Raw genomic sequence first — 19,271 nt, 5'->3', positions numbered from 1 at the left:
TTCCCCATACGTTCTGGCACGTCCTTTCTGGGTCTCCTGGGCCCGCGGGTTCACGCTGTTCTTTGACCCCGGTCTGACCCGGAGCTCCCCGAGCGGGGCGGGCCTACCGCTAGATGTTCATCCGCGCTTGTTGACCGTGGACCCAGCATTTCATGACGGGGTAAAGTCGGCCGCGGTGAAGTGCTCCCGCATTAACCAGATGACATCATTTTAAAAGCCCTTTATTGAAAGCATCAGTAGCAGATAGTGGTTCACATTTACGTGTCAGGTTTGCGGTGTTTTATGTTACGACAGCCCTGGGAGACGGTGTCACTGTCCCCTCACTTTTGCAAACTGAGTCACGGCGCGGCTTCCCCGGGCCACAGAACTAGTAAACGAGAAGTACCCTCCGCCTCAGAAGAGAGTGGCTGGGAACCGTCCAGCCCTTAAAACTGTACCCGCAGCCCGGAAACAGGGGAGCACATAGATGTAAAGAGAGATGTAACTCGGGCCCCTTTTGAGGACAGAGGGCAGTCGGCCTCGCCGCCCCTCCCCCGCTCTCCTTCCAGGAGGGACCCCCGGGGGCGGGCCGTCTCCGGCAGCGGTCACGGCGCCCCCCGGGCAGAGCCTGCTAGCTACAGCAGAGCAGGCTGCTCGGAAGTTAGGAGACCTGTCACTCCAGCAGAGGCTGACGCGGACCCCAGGGCAGCTCCCGCACCGGCTCGCTCGCTCTGCCCACGAAGGCAAGGCGGAAAACCTCGGAGAGGACCGGGAGGGATGAGGGGGCGGGGCTTGGCGGGAGCGGGGAGGGGGGAGGTCGGCTCGCCGCTCGGGACGGGGACGCGCCCGCAGTGGTGCGTGCCGCGACGTCACCGCGCCTATGGCGCGGAAAGGGGGCGGAGCCGAGCCTGCAGATGTTTGAGGGTCGCCGGCGGCTGGGTCTCGGCTCCGAGAACCGCGGGTCCGCCCGGGACGGAGTGGATCGCGGCAGAGGAGCCCCCGAGGGTGTGGTAGGTCCGCCCGCGTTTGGAGCTAGCGCCATCGCAGCGCTCCCCCTTCGCTTCCTCTACGCAGAGGCCCCTCCCTCCATCCCCGGCCATGGAATTCCCGGACCTGGGAGCTCACTGCTCGGAACCGACCTGTCAGCGCCTGGGTGAGGGGAGGGGCCTAGTCGCGGTTCGATGGGGGGCGGGGCGGTGGGCGGGGCCTGAGCTGGGAGGCGGGTTTTACCCCGGCCTGGGGCTGTGCGCGGCTGGGGTCTGCCGGGGGCTGGGACGGGCTCGGACTTCCGGGATTGAGGAGTGGGAGGTGCCTAGAGGAAGTGTGGTGGCTAAAGAAATTAAACCTGTGCCCAAGCGTTGTGTGTGTGTGTGTGTGCATGTGCGTGTGTAAACGTGTATATCTGCGTAAGTGTGCATGTGTATACGTGTGTTGTAAAAGTATATTTGTGTGTATACAGGTATGGTGCGGATGTGTGTCCGTGTAAATGTTTGTAAGGGTTTGTACTGCATTGTGTACGTGTGCGTATACATGTGTGCATGTTGTGTAGTATGTACTACGCGTATACATGGTTGCATTGTGCACGTGTAAATGTGTGGTGTGCATACACGTGCGTGTGTATACTGTGTGGGTATATATGTGTATGCATGTATATGTAAAGACGCACATGTGTACATGCATGTGTTACATGTGTGCACGTACATGTGTATGATGTGTGAGTGTTTATATGTGTGTATGCATGTAGGGGTGCGTGTGTGTACTGTAAATATGTGTGAATGTGCCTATGTGTGGCTGCGTGTGTACATGTGTTGGTATACATGTGTGCGCACATGTGTGTGTTGTGAAAGTGTATATATGTATGGGTGCATGTATGTGTGGGTGTGTGAGTATATATGTGCATACATGTGTATGGGGGGAATGTAGTGATGGGCCTAGAAAAGGGGAAGGCTGAGTTTAGGGTGGGGGGGAATGACATGAAGCTCAGGGGGATTGCACCAAAAAAAGGCATTTAGGGCACGACTGAGGCGTGATTTAGGGTTCGGGCTCTTCAGACGGCTAAGCTAAGCCTCTTTCCCTCCTTGCAGATTTCTTGCCTCTCAAGTGTGACGCCTGTTCTGGCATATTCTGCGCGGACCACGTGGCTTATGACCAGCATCACTGTGGCTCTGCCTACCAGAAGGTGAGTGTGGGGCTTGGTTGGGACTTCTTTTGGAGGATGTGTGTGTGTGTGGGGGGAGATGGGAAATACCAGGGCTGTACTGACACTGATTGTGTCCTTTAGCAGCATCTTCTCCCTTGGCTCCTTTATGCCCCCCCCCCCCCCAAATAGGATTTCTTGAGAGTTTTTCTCCATATATTTGACCCTTGATAATTTCATCTGCCTTCAGACATTCTTTGTTTGAGGATGATTTCCCTATCTGACATGTCCTGCTGGACGCCTTCTCCATTTTTCTCTGAGTCATCCAAGCTTGATCCATTTTCTTTGGCTCTTCCCTCTTTCTAATCCCTCCCATTTATTCGGTCTACTAGCACTTTCAATTCTGCTTCTAAAATATGTTATCTACTGCTTTCTCTCATTACTTCCACTTGTGCAGACCCTCATTGCCTAACTGGCCGTTGCCTCCATTGTCTCCCCCCTCTCCTGCCCTACATCTTACACCAGCTAAGTCTTCCTAACATTTGTCACGTCATGCATTTCCCCTTCAGTTTCCTGATTCTCTGATACTGACATTCATAGTCCTCCAGCCTCCTTTTCTAAAGTCTTGACCCTTAGAACTTCTCCCATCTATCCTGGATGTTGGCACTTGTGGATTAGATTGCTGCTGCCCCTTCTTCCCCAAATTGTTTAAATCTTCCCTATTCTTCAATACCCAGATGTCACTTCACACATGAAGATTTGATAGCTTCAGCTAGATACCTTTTTCTCTAAATCCTTATAGATCTCTTTATGTATCTTTTATGGCATTGCTCAAATTTGTCTTGCATTGTGCCGATTTGTGTTTATGACTCATCATTCGTGTCATATATTGCATTTATATAGTGCCTCACATGTTTTCAAAGAGGCTTAGGGAGATTCTCATGTGACCTTGGGAAATAGGTGCAATCATCATCCCTGTTTTAGAGGTTGAGGAAACTGAGGACTTTGTGACTCCAGGTCTAGTTCTCTACCCGCTGTACCACCCAGATATCCGTCATATTTCTCTAGGATACATTGCTGGGTCTCACAGTATACCTAGTATGGTTTGTCATACGTGGTAGGGGCCTTGCTACATACACACTGAACATATCCCCTTACTTTATCTAAGCTTGAGGCTATGTCAGGGCTGTTATTGCCATGGGGGAAAGGGTTCCAGAGTCCACAGTTCACATTCTGGGGCTTTACTAGAAGCAGATGGGAGAAACAGTACCTTTCCTTCTGTCCTTCCTGTCTGTAGGATGTTCAGGTGCCTGTGTGCCCGCTGTGCAACGTACCAGTGCCTGTGGCAAGAGGGGAATCCCCCGACCGTGCCGTGGGGGAGCACATCGACAGGGACTGCAGGTCCGACCCAGCCCAGCGCAAACGTAAGGTGAGGTTCCCTGTGTGGGAAGGCTGGCTTGTTAGGTGACCGCCACACAGGAGTGGATGAGGGAGAAAAAGAGGTCTGTGGTGTAAAGTGTCTTCTGTCTCCCCCTAGATCTTCACCAATAAATGTACCCGCCCTGGCTGCCGGCAACGGGAAATGATGGAGTTGACTTGTGAACGATGCAGCCGAAACTTCTGTCTCAAGCACAGGCACCCGCTAGACCACGAGTGCCCTGGGCACAGACTGCCTTCCAGCCAGCCTGGGTAACTCGAGGAGCGCTTTCCTCAGGGACCCCCCTCCCCTGAACTTGAGGCACTTCCCAAATGCCCCATACTCCATAGTGGCTCCCTAGAACTACAGGCCCCCCCCCCTCCAGTGGAAACTTTTCTTGGGTTGCTCCTTGGAGGAGAGGTAGCTGGGAAGGTGACTGGTTCCTGGGGTGTACGTAGAAGGTATCTCTCCCCTGCAGACATGCTGCTATCTCCAGAGCCCAGGGCTTAGGTTCTAGCACCCCCCCTGAGCCTGACTCAGGGCTGGCTAGAACCTCGCCCCCCTCTCACAGCAGGTATGTATGTCTCCACTCCTCCCCACGTTGTTTCTCACCTGTGCTCCCATCCCCGTGCTATGTTTTTCTCCTCTCTCCTAGAGCTACTGAGTCACCAAGTCATGCCTTACAGAATGGCCTGGTGAGTTGAGATAGGAACCCAGGATGGGGAAGTGAATGGGTGGTGAATGAGAATGGGATGAATGATTTGTCTTTCTCGGCAGAGCGAGGATGAAGCCCTGCAGCAGGCGCTGATCCTGTCTCTGACTGAGGGCAAGCCTGTGGCTCCCAGGTACCTGCTCTGAGAACTGGGGAGGTGTGGGGGGGAGGCGCTTAGTGGGAGGCTGAAGGGGCTAAGAAGCCTGTTTTCAAGCTGACCCTCGACTTTCAGGACTCAAGAGGAAGAAGACTTAGCCCTGGCCCAAGCACTGTCAGCCAGCGAGGAGGAGTACCGAAAGCAGCAGCAGCAGGTACAGGGCTAACAGAGGGGAGGGGTCTCTGTTCAGGCTCTACCCTGGGGCTGCCCCTAACTCTGCCCCTCCCCTTTCTCTCTCTCCCCTTTCCCTGCTCCAGGCCCAAAGCCGAAGCCCGAAACCCTCCAACTGCAGCCTTTGTTAGGCCCGGGAGTGGGGAGGGTGGCTCAGCTTAGAGGGGCTGTGGCCCTCACACTTCCAGGGTCCCCTGGAAGAGGCTAGAACCTCAAAGCAAGAATGACGGTGGGAATCCAGGAAGACCACACCAGGAGTGCCTGAGCTGAGGCCGGAAGCCCTATTGTTTACGCATGTCTGATGGGGGAAGGTGGAGTTTGGCTTGGAGAGAAGCAGCCAGCCTCTCCCCCGCCCCCTCTTTCCTTCTGTGTCCCCTGAGGAGGAGTTTTCCTGGAGCTGTGGCCTCTGTCCCTTGAGATGGTGAGCAAGCAGGTTGGACTTGGAAAGGAATAAAGCATCTTACCAAACAGTGGTACCCTTCTTACACTATCTTTCTCAAGCTCTCTCTATAAAGGCAGAACAGAGCTGGGGTTTCACGCCACACTTTATTTTTGAGGTCCCATTTTCCCTGAAGGGGGAGGTATGGCCTTCCCACAAGTGGACCCCAGGAACAGGATGAAGTGGGGTGAGAAGCCGGATGTCACGATCACGGGATTCCCATGAGCCCATAAAGACGACAATGCTCCCTGCAGCCTCCGTTAGGGCTTTGGAGGCTGAGGACCCCCTTTTGGTGCCTGGCTCCCCGTATCTGCAGCTTCCTCATCCTGGCCCTGTTGCTGCAGTTGCCACATGTCAGCATATACCCCTCCTCGGGCCAGCAGTGCTTCATGCCTAGGTCAGGCAGGGAAAGAATGAAGGTCAGGACTGAGCAGTAGTAACTACCTTGCCTCCCGGACCCTCCCCTTTTCCTGAACCCCTGAGAATGATACTAAGAAGGCGCTTCCACGGTTGGCGTATTTGCTGGTCCTGCTGCACTTCTTTGCTTGCTATACTTTAAACTATGTTACAAGAGATGGCCTTTGCAAAACAAGAACCAAAAGAAACTGTGCCCTTTACCTTCCTCTTTCTACAATGCAGCCGTCCTTGAGCACGAGAATCTGGTCAGCGTTGACCACTGTCGATAACCTGGGGAGTCATAGAGACCAGTGGGCATAGCCCCCTCTCCTGGGGAGAGTGCCTCCTGTCCCCCTGCTGCCCAATCCCATACCTGTGGGCCACCACAATGGTAGTGCGAAGGGCACATACTTTGCTGAGCGAAGCCTGGATGGCCCTCTCGGTCGACGTGTCCAGTGCCGAGGTTGCCTACAAACAAGAAGCCAGAATAATGACTTCTGCTGAACGGGTGTCAGGGAAGTGGCCCAAGGGGCCGGAGCTGGGAACACTGAGGTCTGGTGAGACCTGAGGGAAGGGCTGACAAGGTGCAGCTCACCTCGTCCAGAAGAATGATGTCCGGAGCCTTGAGGATGGTGCGGGCAATGGCCACCCGCTGCTTTTCCCCTCCGCTCAGCTTCAGCCCCGCGCTCGCCCACCTGGGTCTCATAGCCTGGGGACACCCCCCAGCCCAGAACACGGCACTTGGGAAACCCTTCCTGCCTGGAGAGTCCCCACCCTGCCCGCTGCTCCTTGGCTCACCTCCCACCTTCCCCTCTATCTTTCCTTCTCTCTGTATCTTCTATCTGGGCATTTACACATCGTCTTCCCCATTACAACGTGCGCCCCTTATCCACTTAGCACACATGCGCCAAGGGCAGCCAGATGATAGCATAGAGGGGCTGGCCCAAGGTCAGGGAGATCAACCTTCATGAGTTTGAATCACTTCTCCCTGTTTGCCTCAGTTTCCTCCTCTGTAAAATGGCTGGGGAAAGAAATGGCCAAGTACTCTACTCCAAGAGTCGGACCCAAGTGAACGACAAAATGTGCCCAGAGCCGTGCTTGCTCATGTGACCCAGCAGCCCTGCGCAGTTTTACAGGCAAGAAACCTGAGGTCGGTAGAGGCTGGGAGCTGCCCACAGGGCACATCTGAGCTTGGGCCCCTCCACTCTGAGCCGGTGCTCCCTGCATGCTGCCGCTACACCCAGCACTCTGTGCCAGTTACTGGACTAAGAAGCTCGCACACCGACACCCTAGCATGGCAGAGGCCAGGCGCAGCCAGTTGTGGGGAAGTCCCCCCACCTTCAGGGAAAGCCAGGATGGCGTCATGGATGCCAGCAGCCTGGGCAGCAGCTTCCACCTCGGGCTCTGAGGCCGTGACGCGGCCGTATCTGATGTTGTTGGCGATGGTGTCATTGAAGAGGACGGTGTCCTGGGGCACAACTCCAATGTGGGAGCGCAGTGAAGTCTGGGTCACCTGGAGCCAAGAGAGTGGCCGTTCTGGTGGTCCTTCCGGGCCCGCTCTGTCAGACGACAGCTCTGAGTGCCACCCTGGGAACCTGACCTGGAAGTGACCTCTGCCCTGGGCACGGATCCCTCTTCTGCTCTCACCTGTGAGATGTCCTGCCCATCTATGCGGATGTGCCCGGAGCTGATGTCATAGAAGCGAAAGAGCAGGCGCAGGACGGTGCTCTTCCCTGCCCCGGAGGGCCCCACCTGCCACGGGAGAAGGGACGGAAGGCACTGAGCCCGAGAAGCTGGCAGGCCCACTGCCCCCTTCCCCCTGGGAGGGACTCCAGTACCGGTGTGAGGAGCAGGAGCCCTAGAGGGGCACAGGGGCACGTCTGCTCACCAAGGCCAGCGTCTGCCCAGGCATCACGGCGAAGGAGATGTCCTGCAGGGTCTCCCGCCTGGGAGGACAGAGATGGTTAGCGAGTGGGCCGTGAGCTTCTCACTTCGTCCTCCCTCTCTCCCTTAAAGAGAGAAGAGAGGAGCAGAAAACGCCCATGAGGAGAGCAGGGGTGAGATGCTATGGGAATGGGGGAAGGGTGTGCGGGGGAGGCCCTTACCCCTCGGTGTAGCTGAAGTGCACGTTCTCAAACTCAATGTACCCTCTCTGAAACTGCAGGGCTGGGGCCCCCGGGACGTCCATCACCTGCAAACACATGGGCACGGCTGCAGCCACAGGACTCCTGTGCAATGCCGCGGTCACCCCCTCCCCCCCACTGCTCTACTCACTTTGGCTTCTTCTTTCAACAAGTCAAACATGTTCTCCATGTCAATAAAGTTGGTCTGGATCATCCTGGGAGAGGGAGGGCAAAGTGTTGGGCGAGGACAAAGGGAGCAGGAGGGAAGGGGAAGGGGCCCGGGCCACCTACCTGTAGTAGGTGCCAAACCAGTTGAGGGGCATGTAGAGCTGGATGATGTAGGTGCCGAACAGCACGAAATCTCCAACCTGTGCGTGACAGGGAGGAGGAGTCAGAGCGGGGAGGGCTCCGGAACACCGCCCCCCCAGTGCCCCTCTGTCCCCTCGGCCGCCCTCCCCAGCCATTCCCACCTTCCTCAGGCCCTCACCTGGAGCTGCTGCTCACTAACAAAGTGGGCACAGAGCAGAGAGCCGGCCAGAAGCCCAAGCCCGATCACCAGGTTCTGTGTCTGGTTCAGCAAAGTCAGCGAGGCGTTGGACTTCCACTCCAGAGCCTGCAGGGTGGGCGACACAAGGGGGGGCGTCACAGCCCAGGCGATCCGCCCCTCTGGAATGCCTGCGGCTGACCCGGAGCCTCACCTGGAACTTGATGATGGCTTCCTTGTACCGCTCCACCTCATGGCTCTCGGCGTTGTAGTACTTCACCTGGGAAGGCCAGGATCCACTTAGTCCCCCACACGCCCAGAGCCACCCCAGCAGCCCCGGGGGCAGGAGGCGGCCGGCACCGGTCCTGTCCCACTCCCTCATTTCACAGACATGGACCGAGCCCGGCGCTCACAGGCCCGGGGGCCGCCTCCTGACCCGGCCCTCCAGCGCATGGTCCTGAGCTGACCCCGTTACCGTCTCGAAGTTGAGCAGGGAATCCACTGCCCGAGCCCGTGTTGCGTTCTCCTGCGTGTTCATATCCCGGCGAAACTTGGCTCTCCACTCAGTGACTAAAATCGTCAAGGCTGGGGGGTGGCAGGAGCGGTTGGGGGAGGGGAGAAGACACAGCAGTTTCCCCAACAGTTCAGGCCAGGAGCAACCAAGCACAAACCTGGAGGGAGCAGATGCTCCAGAGCAGCACTCTCCACACACCTGTGGCTCCTCTTTCTCGGCCGCCCCAGGCTGCCAGCAGTCATGCTCGCTCTCTCCCCCTCCCAACTCCATCCCTGAGCTCAGCGGCCGGCAGGCTCACAGTGACGCCACTGCTGGGAGACTGCCGGCCCCGGCCCCCCGGCTGACCCCGAGTTGGGGAATCGGAACTCACTGAGGTAGAGGGTCATGCAGATGAAGATGATGAGGCCGAACCAGGCGTTAAAGAACATGCTGAAGTAGATGATGCCGATGATGATGTCGGCCAAGGTGGGCAAGATGTTAAATATGAGGTAGCTGCCGAGCGGGCACAGACGGAACGGAGGGTGAGCCAGGAGGGAGCACGGAGGCCCCTCGCTCCACACCCCGCCCCGGGCCCCGCCGTCTACCTGAGCAGCCCGGTCACGCTCGCTGTGCCTCGGTCAACAATGCGGAGAACTTCTCCGGTCCGTCTCCCCAGGTGCCAGCGCAGGTCCAGCCCGTGCAAGTGGGTGAAGAGACGCAGCTCCACCTGGCGGGCTGTGAACTGCTGCACCCGGATCCATAAGAAGGTTCGTAGGTTGCTCACAAACCCTAGGCAGGGGACAAGCACATGAGGAGGGATGGCTTGAAGCCGGGAAGCAGGCAATGTTTATCACGTGAAAAAACAAAACCGAGTGGAAGGGAGGGGGAAAGCCCCCTGGAAGATAGTCTGTGGCCCCAAATTGGGAGCGGGCGAAAAAATAACTACCCACCAGTACTTCCAGTGCCTCCCCCTTGCAGGAACTTGAGCAGAACATAAGTGCAGATGATCCAGGCCAGAGAGTTCCAAGGGGCCCTTGCGGTTAGTGCGTTCACTGTGGGAAAACAGTGGTTCTAGTCTGTAGCCACTCTCTGGAGAAGCCATTCCTGCCCCTGAAGGCTGCCAGCTAACACCCCCGCTTGGGTCGGTACCCCAAGGGTCGGGACTCCCTTCCTAACCCTCATGCCCTCTTGTCCAACCGCCTCCTCCCATGCCGCTGTTTCCGCCCCCTCCACCCTATAATCACCCTTCCAGACATGATTCAAACTCCCCCCTCCCTTCCGGGGTCTCTAGGGCCAGAGCCGGCCTCTCCCTCTCCTCAGTGCCCCCTCCTTCCAGAACCTGTGAGTTTTTTGTTTTTCCTGAGGCTGGGGTTAAGTGACTTGCCCAGGGTCACACAGCTGGTAAGTGTTAAGTGTCTGAGAACTCGGGTCCTCCTGAATTCAGGGCTGGTGCTCTATCCACTGCGCCCCCTAGCTGCCCCTCAGAACCTGCGAGTTTCCTGGAGATGTGGTTAGTTTGGGGGATTACTGGGATGGACAGATGGACAGGGTGCCCAGGGCGGTGGCTGGGGAGGGGAGGGCGGTGACAGACTGGGAGGGACGGAGCGCTGCCGCGGCAGATAAGGGGGTGGGGCCCTCACCGATGTCGCGATAGCAGATGGGCACCAGGACGTTGAGACCGCGCTCCAGGCCCATGAGGGCCAAGCACAGCAGCACCACGAGCTGCAGGGCCGGGCTCCCCCGCGGCCAGAGGTGCTTGCTCAGCAGCCGCAGCTTGTGCCCCAGATCTCTCCACGTGGACGTGTGTCTGGGGGCGCCCGCAGGCTGGGAGGGGAAAGGCAGCAGTTAGGGGCAGGCGGGGGCGGGAGGGGAGGCTAGCCCCAGGGGCAATGTGCACAGCTCATTGAGCGGTCTGGGCTAGGGCTTCGTTCTTACGTTTTCCCCACCCGAGATCCCTTTCCGCCAGGGATGTTGTTAGGGGACCCAAAGGACTCTGAAGACAAATCACAATTTAGTGACCCCCACATTCAGTTCCGATGCGGGTTAAGGGGCTCTGAGGCACCTGGCTGCTCTCCGGGTCACCGCCGTCTCCGTTGACCTGCAGGGCGTAGGTCTGGGGCCGAAGCCCGGGGGCGCAGAGCCCCAGGCCCAGGAGCCCCGCATAGACCGCGTAGCGCAGCACCCACAAGCCGAACTGCACCTGCCGGGAGACAAACGAGACTCAGCGGCGTGACTCAGCAGCACCCCTCCCCCGTCGGGCCCCCGCCCTGCCCCCACCTGCTGGTCCAGGCTCCGCCGGGACCACCACCACAGCGGGCTGTTCCAGGACACGAGCGCCAAGTTCTCAGCCGCCAGCGCCGCGGCCCACAGGAGCAGCAGCCCAGCGCTGTATCCGGCCCGGCCCGCGGGCCGCGCCCGCTCTAGCAGCTGCAGAGTCAGGGCACAGGCCCCGGCGCCGGCCCCGAGCAGGGCCCAGAGCAGCGCGTAACCCGGGATGGGGGCACCGGCGGCGGCGGCGCGGGCAACGAGCGCCGCCACGGGCAGCAGCGGCTGTAGGGCGCCCAGCAGCAGCTGCAGGCAGGTCAGGAGGCCCCGCGCAGCCCGAACCGGACGCGTGGCCGGCCGGGCGCGAGGCGCGCACACCCACGGCAGCCGCAGTCCCAGGGCCAGAACCCCCAGCGCCAGCAGCGTCGCGGGCGCGGCCGTGAAGAAGAAGCAGGGGCTCAGGCCGCCGCTGGTCCAGCGCGGGGTCGGCGGCCCCTCGGGCCCGCAGTAGCTGTCCAACCTCAGCATGGTCGGGTAGGTCAGCGGCGACGCATGCGCCGGGGTCTCCGGGAGTCGGGTCCCTCAGAAGCACGCTCCCGCTCCACCCTCGCCTCCCGGTCACCCAGTTTGTCACTCCGCCCCCAGGTTCCGTTAGAGACGTTCCATTGGCCAATTCTGCCCGAGGGGCGGAGGCCACGCTGCACGCGGAGGCAACAAAATAACAAGGCCCACCCTGCGTCACGTGACGGAGTCAGCCGAGAGGTAGGGGTCCCTTAAACACCCACGATGTCATTCTGCAGAAAACCGGGTGGGTTTTCCGGTGGCTCCTCCGAGCTGGACTCCTCCAACTTTTCTCCGTCTATGGGGGGGAGGGGGAAAGGACGGACGGAGCTCGGCGCTGGGCCGGGAAAAGGGGAACGCCGCCGAGAACACCAAACAGCTAGGGAACCACAACCAAATCAAAGTCCCTCTTTTATTCAATGCCGTCCAGCTGTACACGGCCCTACAGGGCGAGCTCCGCCACTCCGGATCCAAAGCCACCACGGCAAATCAGTCGGTGGTTACCGGTGCCCGGCATAGCGACTTTGAATCCCAGCATGCAACGCGCCAGCGAGGGCCAGAGGGGAGCAGCGACCCCGCCCTTGCGCGCTGCAAGCCGGGAAGTGTAGTCCTGGTGGGTAATAAAAATCCTGGAGCAGAGCCAGCCCCACTTCCAAAGCAGGAGATTGCGGGGAATAGGACAAGGGGCGACCAGCAGCAGGAGGACTAAGAATGGAAGGACCTAGGGGAGGATCCGAGGGGCCCATCTATGAAAGGGGGAGGGCCAAACCCTAGGAAATCAGGAGCTCCAAAGTCCCGCTCCGGCAATTAAAAAAAAAAAAACCAAAACAAAACAAAGCCCTCCCCCCGGGGGTCTCGGGCCACATCTCGGCCAGAGGGAGCTGTGCAAAGCATAAGCCAAGCCCTAGCAGGGGCAAACGGGCAAACACACAAACCCCAGCGAGCGGGGAGCAGGGGAGCAGGCAGGGGGGGGGAGGGGGAAGGCAGGGTGGGTCCACGGTCATTCAGCACCTCAACTCCCACCCAAATAAGGAGGGGGAAGGGCCTAGGTCCAGCTTCCCCATTGTTGGCACGGGCACCCCAGTTGGCATGGCCCGGGCAGGGCAGGCAGTAGCAAGGGGAGGTGGCAGTGCTGTGGCCGGGACTTGGGGGCTGGTTCCTAGCACCACACCGGGAGGCTTGGGGGGGGGTAGGGCCAGCAGTCAGGGCTGGGCAGCCAGGACTCCGCCAATGTCCAGTGTCCCCAGGCCCTGCAGCTGCCAGGACTGGCCTTCTGCTCTCTGGATCTACTTTGAGTATAGAGTTGGCGCCTCCCTGGGCCCCGCTCAGACAAAAACAGCACAGCCAGGCAGCAAATCCCAAAGGAGCCCCGTGTCCAGCTGATCTCAGCCACATGGGGGTCGAGGACAACTTCTGCTCATCAAGGCCCTAGGGCCTTCCTCAGCCGGGGCTACACCTGCAGAGAGGAGCGAGAGCAGGTGCCTGGCTCAGAGACAGCTCTGAGGCTCCGCCCTCCTCCAAGTCAGCTAGGAGCTGAAGGGATGGGGAGCTTAGAGTCACCCTGCCTGTGCCTTTAGGGAGAAGCTGCTGAGACCATTCCTTACCTTGTGGACCTGGGGTGGCAGCTCATCCTCGGAGCCCTCCTCTGGGACCGGCTCAGGATGCCGTGATGCTGACTGCCCATCCTCTGCCCACCCTCCGAGGGGGAGGCGGGAGAAGTGAGAGGGAGCCCGGGGTGCAGAGCCCGAATCTAGAGAAGAGAACCCCAGTCAAGGTGCCGTGAGCAGTGGGAAGGCATGGGGCTGCCCAACCTAATTGTGGGGTACGCTACTCTCACTTGTGCTCTTGTGTGGGTAGGAACTACTCCATGAGTCGTCACCCCAGAATTGCAATTTTACATAAAGAGACTGAGGCAATCATTGATTTGCTGCTCATCTTGGGATGCCCCAGTTGTCTTATTCCCACAACCCTCTCCTCCCTCCATGAGCCTTGTCCTCACCAGTGATCCCCCCATAGCGCCGCTGGAAGGCCCCCTGAAGAGCAGTAGTTTCTGGGGCTCCGGGCCGAGGAGCAGCACAAGGGTAACTGGCGGAGCGTGGGAGGCTGGGAGGGGCCCGAGAGCCCTCGACTCCTTCTTCGGGGGCACTCTCGCCACTTTCGTCACTCTCCCGTCGGTGCCACACGTGCCGCTCTGGTTCTGCCTGTGCTTGCTGTTTGTGCAACTGTGGGCAACAAGGGGCTCAAGCAGCATGGCACTGGAGAAAACCCCCCCCCTCCACACCAACCCTTGTATTGCCAAGTTTGCCATTCCCCAGACTAGTGGTTTCCAGGCCCCCGCATTCCCATCCTGTGCCCTGAGTCCCAACCCGCTAACCTGGTGCATGTAGAGGGCATGAAGGCTCATCTCTGTGGAAGCATATTCAGATAGCACGAGGCTCTGCAGCTGCCCCTCCCACACGCTGCTTCCAGAACTGGCTGTCCGGGCGTCCACCCTGTCCCCCGTATCCCCAGAACACAGCTCTATCACTAGAGCCGGAGGAATCTGCTTCTCCAAAGCAGTGCTCTCTATGCTCCCGCTGTTCCTTCCTCCAGAGACCCAGACCAAGCCCCTCGAGTTGGTCCCCTCCCCTCACCACCCTCCCCACCGAAGGAGAGCCCCCTTAGGAGCTCGGCCTTCTCGCTGCTCCTCACCCTGAGCCACTCAGAGTACCAGGCGCTCGGGCTGTGGGGCCCTGGCTTGGCTGCAGTGGGGAGAAAGACCGAAGGGCAGAGGCAACTTCAGCCCGGTGTCTGGAGCCCTGCAGCTCCCGGGGCAGTGGGGGGCCTCGGCATGACGAACCCGCCACCACGTTTGCAATCAGGCTTAGTGGCTGCAAAGAAGAGGAGGAGTCAGAAGGCTCCAAGGAAGACAAGATCCCCCCTGTTCTCCAAGGGAAAGGAGGGAAGGTGGAAAAGTTCGGATCTTGCCCAACTCCAGACCTCACAGTCCCGAGGCCCCATGTCTGAAAAGGCTGGCCTGGATGGGACTCTGGTGCCATGTGCACCAAGAAGGGCTTCTGTCCACCCAAAGCATCCAGAGTAGGTGGACACTGCCACGTTTGAACTTTTAATTTTCAAGACATACCTCTGACTCGGACTGTAAGGACTGGATAGAAGTGAAAAGAGCATTTTCAGGAAGGGGTCCCCCTGAGGGGACCCCAGCTGCAGCTCCATCTCGCTGAACTTGTTCCTTGAGGAAACCCAGGAAGGCCGTGCTCTCACGAGGTGGCTGCCAGCCAGGATTAGTGATGGCAAAGTGCATAAGTGACAGCTCTGTCTTCCCATCCTCTGCCTGCTGGTAAACTGAGGCCTCCGTCTGGCCCCCAGACATCCACTGCAGATGGAGAAAACGGTCAATCAGAGAAGCTGTGGTTCTCTCCACACTTGGACCCCTGCCCTCATCCCTGCTGTGACAGTCCTCTCCCTACTCCATGGGCAGCCAAATCAGTGGCTCTGTAACTTGCTGGGGGGCATGAGATGGAACCACCAACAATGATGGGGATATCCATGGGCACTCTGGATTACCTGAGGATGACCGTGCTGTCGAACGTCCATCTGAGCAAAAGAGCAAGTGTCCCCAACTCCAACAACTTCCACAGTGAAGTTTCGGAAGAAGTCGATTATTTCCAGGGCACGTGGGCGCAAGCAGAAGATTAAGATGAGAGGTGTGACAATGGGACTCAGCAGCTCTTCCACAATGAATACCTGAAGTGGAAGGGGCTGGGGATCAGGGAGCTGCAAGGATTCCAGAGAGATCCAGGGGCGCCAGCCTCCTCCCTACGCTTCCCGCGGCTGCCATCACAGCCCTAACCTCGGCCCCACTCACCGCCTTATACTGAAAGAGCTGGGCAAACTCGTCCCGAGTCTGAGAGCGGTGGGCATTCCCCTGCCAGTGGTCAGGCATGTAGTGGATGTGGGCCAAGATCACTCGCAGCAGTTGCTCGGGGCAGAAGACCATGTGCTGATCGGGTATGAATGACCTGGAAGAGATGGCGTCCTGGTGATCCCTCCCAGCCGACCCGCCTTCCACGGCCGCCTTTGCTTCCGTCTCCTCCCTCCGTCCCGCACTCCTGCTCACCTGCAGACAGTGACCGCGACCCCCAGGAGGGTAACGGTCGTGAGCACGTGCTCGACGGCCAGCACGTCCTCATCATAGATGGTGAGGGCGATGAGCACCGCCAGGATGGAACCGGCAAAGAAGGCGCCGTTCTTGGCCAGCAGCGTGAGTAGGGGAGAAAGAAAGCAGTTCATGTATTTGGAGGCCGGCTTGTAGCCCCGGTTGAGGCGCGACTGCAGCTCGTGCTCCAGCTCGTTGAAGTGCCGAAGGTAGCACCGGCCGTAGAGGGACCAGCAGCGGGCACCCAGGGCCCCCGGCTCCCGTTTCAGCACCTCTGTGTAGCTGAAAAAGGCATAGAGAATCTGCCAGATCAGGATGAGGGGGCAGAGCAGGAAGTTGGCAATGCCAATCCAGAGGATGCGGGTGCTGAGGCGCTGGGCCAGCTCCAGGCGCTGACCACCGCGCTTGTACTCGGCCTTCAGGCTCCATTCGTTAAGAAACAGAGAGCCGGGCCCCCAAAACAGAATGAGCTCAAAGTTGTACTTGAGGCCGCGCGTGAAGAAGACGGCTTCTCCCAGGCCGGGCAGCCGGAAACGCAGTGGCAAGAGGGACTTGTTGACGAGCGCCACCATGTAGTTTTGGAAGCGCAAGATGCGGTGGTAGATGTCGAGCTCTGTCAGCTCCCGCTTGTGGATGCAGATCTGGTGCTCCTTCTGCGTCTGCACGATCCGCGCCTGGACCTCTTGCCAGGTGCAGTACGGAAGTGTGGACTGAAAAAGCCACGGCCCCAGAAGCTGAGCTCTTGTCCCGTCACCATCTTCCCATGCTCCCCCCTCCCAGTCCGTCTTACCATAGGGATACGCAGCGCCTGGAGGTAGAAGGAATGGATTTCCCAGTAGCAGCAAACATTGTAGATGAACTTGATGAGTCGGTGGACCCAGAAGACACCAGCAATAACCAGGATGGAGATGAGGGAGCCGTTCTCTTGGATCCTGGTGGAAAAGGGGACAGGAATGGAGCACCCTGGCCCACCTGGCCCAAAGCCATTCTGCAGGCCTGTCACTACATCTGAGTATGTATTCCATGCTGGCCTCCTACCCACTACCGATTGTATGACAGTAGCCAATGTGGCCACAAGTTTTCGCCTTGATGTGCACTGACCGGCCTTAAGAAAAAAACAAGCCTAATGTGCTGAAGAACAAGTGACAGCTTTATGATTACAAGAGAAAACATAACATTACTAAGGCTGGCATTTAGGCTTAAACTTCTATTTCCCAGAGAAAATTTTCCACAAAGAGAACGTGATGCTGTAAGTGAAAAATTACAGTTTGGGAAAAGGCCAGAAAAAGGGCATCTTCAGAGAAAAAAAACATCAAATAGTCCTGTTATCAATAGGGTCCTGCATAGTTAGGACAAAAAGCCTCTTAAACTTAAATTGACATTTTGAATTTCTGAAGTCACTCATTGCCACCGCCTTGAGGTTCCAATAACTGGACGGAGGACTTCCTCCCTAAGGCCTTACCTGGCACTGCAAACCTGGGCAGGCAGGAAAGCGTCCGGCAGGGTGACTTTGACAGGGTCGCTGGGATGCAAACTGTGATTCACCATCTTGTTAGCGAAGAGGATGTCATAATCCACACAGCTAACCAGAAAAGTGGTGAAGGCCACCACAAAGAGGAACTGCCTAGGAGGGAAAAGGAGCAGGAGGGTACTTCTGTCTTCTGGTGTCAGGGAGACCCGGGAGACCCACAAAGGACCATGGAAAGGACAGCTGAGGGGAGAGACAGGACGGAGAAGCCTCAGAAGGGGGGCGTGTGTGGCCCCAGCAAGGGGGCCAGCTCCATTATCTCTGTTAGGGGAGAACTGGGAGCAGGAGGCTGAAGCTCTTCACCCTGCAGTCTACTTACATGAGTTCAAAGATCTCCCCAATGAGCATGCAGGTAAAGCCATTCTTCTGGTGCAGGTTATAGACGTGTGGCCGTTAAGGAAGCACTTTGGGTAAGTGAGGGACCAGGACACCCTAAAGGTGGGTCCCAAAGCCATCGTTTCCACCCACATCTCCGCTCCTTAAGCATCTCCCACCTCTGCTCCTGGGACACAGCCTCAATGCCACCCCTCCTCCTCCTCCTCCTCCTCCTCCTCAGTCTGCTTGGAAAGTGGCTGAGTTTGGGCGTTCTCCTCCCCCGTAACCCAACACGGAAGGATATCCGAGAGAAAAAGAGGTCAAGGTTTTCAATGTGATGCCAGGGTGCTGTGGAAATAAGCAAGTCAGGACCACCCTTCTCTGCCCGGTCTCCCCTCCACCCCACAGCCCTCTCCCTGGGAACTCACACTTGCTTCCCTCAGGGACGTGCACTAGCAAGTCTTCTTCTCCAGGGGGCGAGTCACTGTAGGAGGCCTCCAGCCGCTGGTACTCGGTGTCAAACTGTGCCATCACCACGGCCTACCTGCCTTGTCCACCTCAAGAGAGCAGGGAAAGGGGGAGACTTGGGCTTCCTCACCCAGACCTTCCACAAGACTGCCACTCTGCTCTGGGCCAGCTTCCCTTCAGCCAAGGGGCCGCCAGACCCTAGCTAGGAGCCCAGGTGGCTGGCTTCAGTGAGGCCACCGCCAGCTCAGCTGAGTTTTTACTGGGCCCAGACAGGGCTGACTCTTAGGTGGGGCCTCTAAGGAGAGGAGTTTCACTTTCATTTAAAGGGATTTTTCCCTCCTCTCCCAGAAAGTCTTTCATAAGAAAATAATACAATCACGACTGATTGATTGGATAAGGAGGCTCTTTGCCAACAACAAAGGGTTTCCATAACTCCTGGGGAACCTACCCGCTCCATGGACAGCATCGGTTCCACTCTAGTTGTGCCCCGGGGTTCTGCAGCTGCAGGAGAAGGGGTTAGACAATGGGGGTGGGAAGCCACCGGCTGGGCCGGGGTGGTGGGCGCTTCCTCCCGCCACAGATCAGATCAGGTACTTAGCCTTCGGCTACAGGGGCCGTTCCATCTACCCTAAGTAAAGCTAACACCGGGGCAGACCCAGGTCAGGGAGCCCCAGGCTTCCCTGCTCCCGAGCCACAGTGATTAACCGACCTTCCCGGAGCCCCGGCCAAGGCCCTGAAACACGCTTCCCCTTCTGGGCCCTGGAACCGATGCCTTCCCGGGCGGACCCAGGGGCGGCGGAGATGGGGCGGGCAGGGTCAACCTCAGGGTCACTGCAGCCACGGGGTCAGGTTTCCTCGGGGCCAGCGCCTCCCTTCTGGCCTGGCCTTCCGAGCCCGACAAGGAGGAGCCCTTTTCCCGTGCCCTCCTTCACCCCCTGCCCACCGCTCCGGGGGTTCACCGCTGGGACTGGGACAGTGGCCGCGCGCTCCGGGACCCCCCCCTTTCACCCCTTTCCGAGAGCGCGCCCCCGCCCGCGCGTGCCCAATTATCAAAACACCCGGAGTGCGCGTCCCCGCCCAGTCCCCCCAGTTACCCGTCGCACGCGCGTCCCCGCTCCTCCACCCCCACAATTTCTCCCCTCCGGCCCCGATCGTTCTGGTTCAGGGGACACGTACGTCCCGTCCTGTTCCGGGCCCTGCGTCGCCGGTTACCGGTCCTCGGCTCTTCCTTGAGCCCAGGCGGTGGTGAAGGCGCTGGCGGTCCAGGGCTCCGACTCCGGCCCCAACCCAGAGCGCTAGGCCGGGCGGATGTCACTCATTGTCTCCCGCAGCCAGCCGGACCAATGACTATAGGGGGTGGAGATGCTACAACCAATCGCTCGCTACGGGGGTGGGACATGTGGTGTGTAGCGGGTGGAGATTTAGCGGAACCAATACAAGGCAACTCAGAGGGCGAGGCTTAAGAGACGG

At 58.7% G+C, this 19,271-nt stretch overlaps 3 protein-coding genes across 9 annotated transcripts; 1 reads left to right on the top strand and 2 right to left on the bottom strand.

The window, feature by feature from the left end:
• The first annotated feature begins 213 nt into the window (after positions 1–213).
• Positions 214–5,041, top strand: ZFAND2B (zinc finger AN1-type containing 2B). Of its 5 annotated transcripts, none has more exons than XM_074298708.1 (9): positions 214–1,132; positions 2,064–2,158; positions 3,414–3,545; positions 3,654–3,805; positions 4,012–4,107; positions 4,189–4,228; positions 4,311–4,378; positions 4,478–4,556; positions 4,762–5,041. In XM_074298708.1, exons 1-9 carry the CDS (start codon positions 1,078–1,080, stop codon positions 4,798–4,800), a joined length of 756 nt encoding a protein of 251 aa, XP_074154809.1. In that variant the 5' UTR covers positions 214–1,077; the 3' UTR covers positions 4,801–5,041. The 5 variants fall into 5 exon arrangements, with proteins under 5 accessions (XP_074154809.1, XP_074154808.1, XP_074154811.1 ...); XM_074298707.1 differs by having other exon boundaries at positions 4,660–5,041; XM_074298710.1 differs by lacking the exon at positions 4,012–4,107 and having other exon boundaries at positions 4,660–5,041.
• A 59-nt stretch (positions 5,042–5,100) lies between these two features.
• On the bottom strand, positions 5,101–11,415 carry ABCB6 (ATP binding cassette subfamily B member 6 (LAN blood group)). The gene is given in 20 exon segments (XM_074298687.1): positions 5,101–5,405; positions 5,631–5,699; positions 5,782–5,876; positions 6,004–6,090; positions 6,092–6,117; positions 6,747–6,921; positions 7,056–7,160; positions 7,297–7,354; positions 7,514–7,599; positions 7,683–7,746; positions 7,823–7,899; positions 8,019–8,144; positions 8,230–8,295; positions 8,491–8,600; positions 8,900–9,021; positions 9,114–9,297; positions 9,459–9,560; positions 10,149–10,332; positions 10,571–10,708; positions 10,786–11,415. Coding segments are annotated over 20 exon segments (2,523 nt in total). The 5' UTR covers positions 11,302–11,415; the 3' UTR covers positions 5,101–5,272.
• A 317-nt stretch (positions 11,416–11,732) lies between these two features.
• On the bottom strand, positions 11,733–19,113 carry ATG9A (autophagy related 9A). Of its 3 annotated transcripts, none has more exons than XM_074298688.1 (16): positions 18,978–19,113; positions 18,250–18,302; positions 17,762–17,890; positions 17,638–17,681; positions 17,338–17,402; positions 16,953–17,114; positions 16,281–16,422; positions 15,452–16,200; positions 15,200–15,353; positions 14,899–15,078; positions 14,459–14,707; positions 14,026–14,204; positions 13,709–13,826; positions 13,334–13,556; positions 12,939–13,084; positions 11,733–12,790 (listed from the first exon to the last, which is right to left on the bottom strand). In XM_074298688.1, the coding sequence occupies exons 3-16, from the start codon at positions 17,862–17,864 to the stop codon at positions 12,785–12,787; spliced, it is 2,520 nt and encodes an 839-aa protein (XP_074154789.1). In that variant the 5' UTR covers positions 17,865–17,890; positions 18,250–18,302; positions 18,978–19,113; the 3' UTR covers positions 11,733–12,784. The 3 variants fall into 3 exon arrangements, with proteins under 3 accessions (XP_074154789.1, XP_074154790.1, XP_074154791.1); XM_074298689.1 differs by having other exon boundaries at positions 18,896–19,090; XM_074298690.1 differs by lacking the exon at positions 18,250–18,302 and having other exon boundaries at positions 18,978–19,103.
• Positions 19,114–19,271: the final 158 nt, after the last annotated feature.

The sequence above is a fragment of the Sminthopsis crassicaudata genome, chromosome 3 (genome assembly GCF_048593235.1).
Source record: "Sminthopsis crassicaudata isolate SCR6 chromosome 3, ASM4859323v1, whole genome shotgun sequence".
NCBI classification, from domain to species: Eukaryota; Metazoa; Chordata; class Mammalia; order Dasyuromorphia; family Dasyuridae; genus Sminthopsis; species Sminthopsis crassicaudata.
Note: the sequence above shows the minus strand (reverse complement) of the source record. Positions and strands in the feature narration are given on the sequence as shown.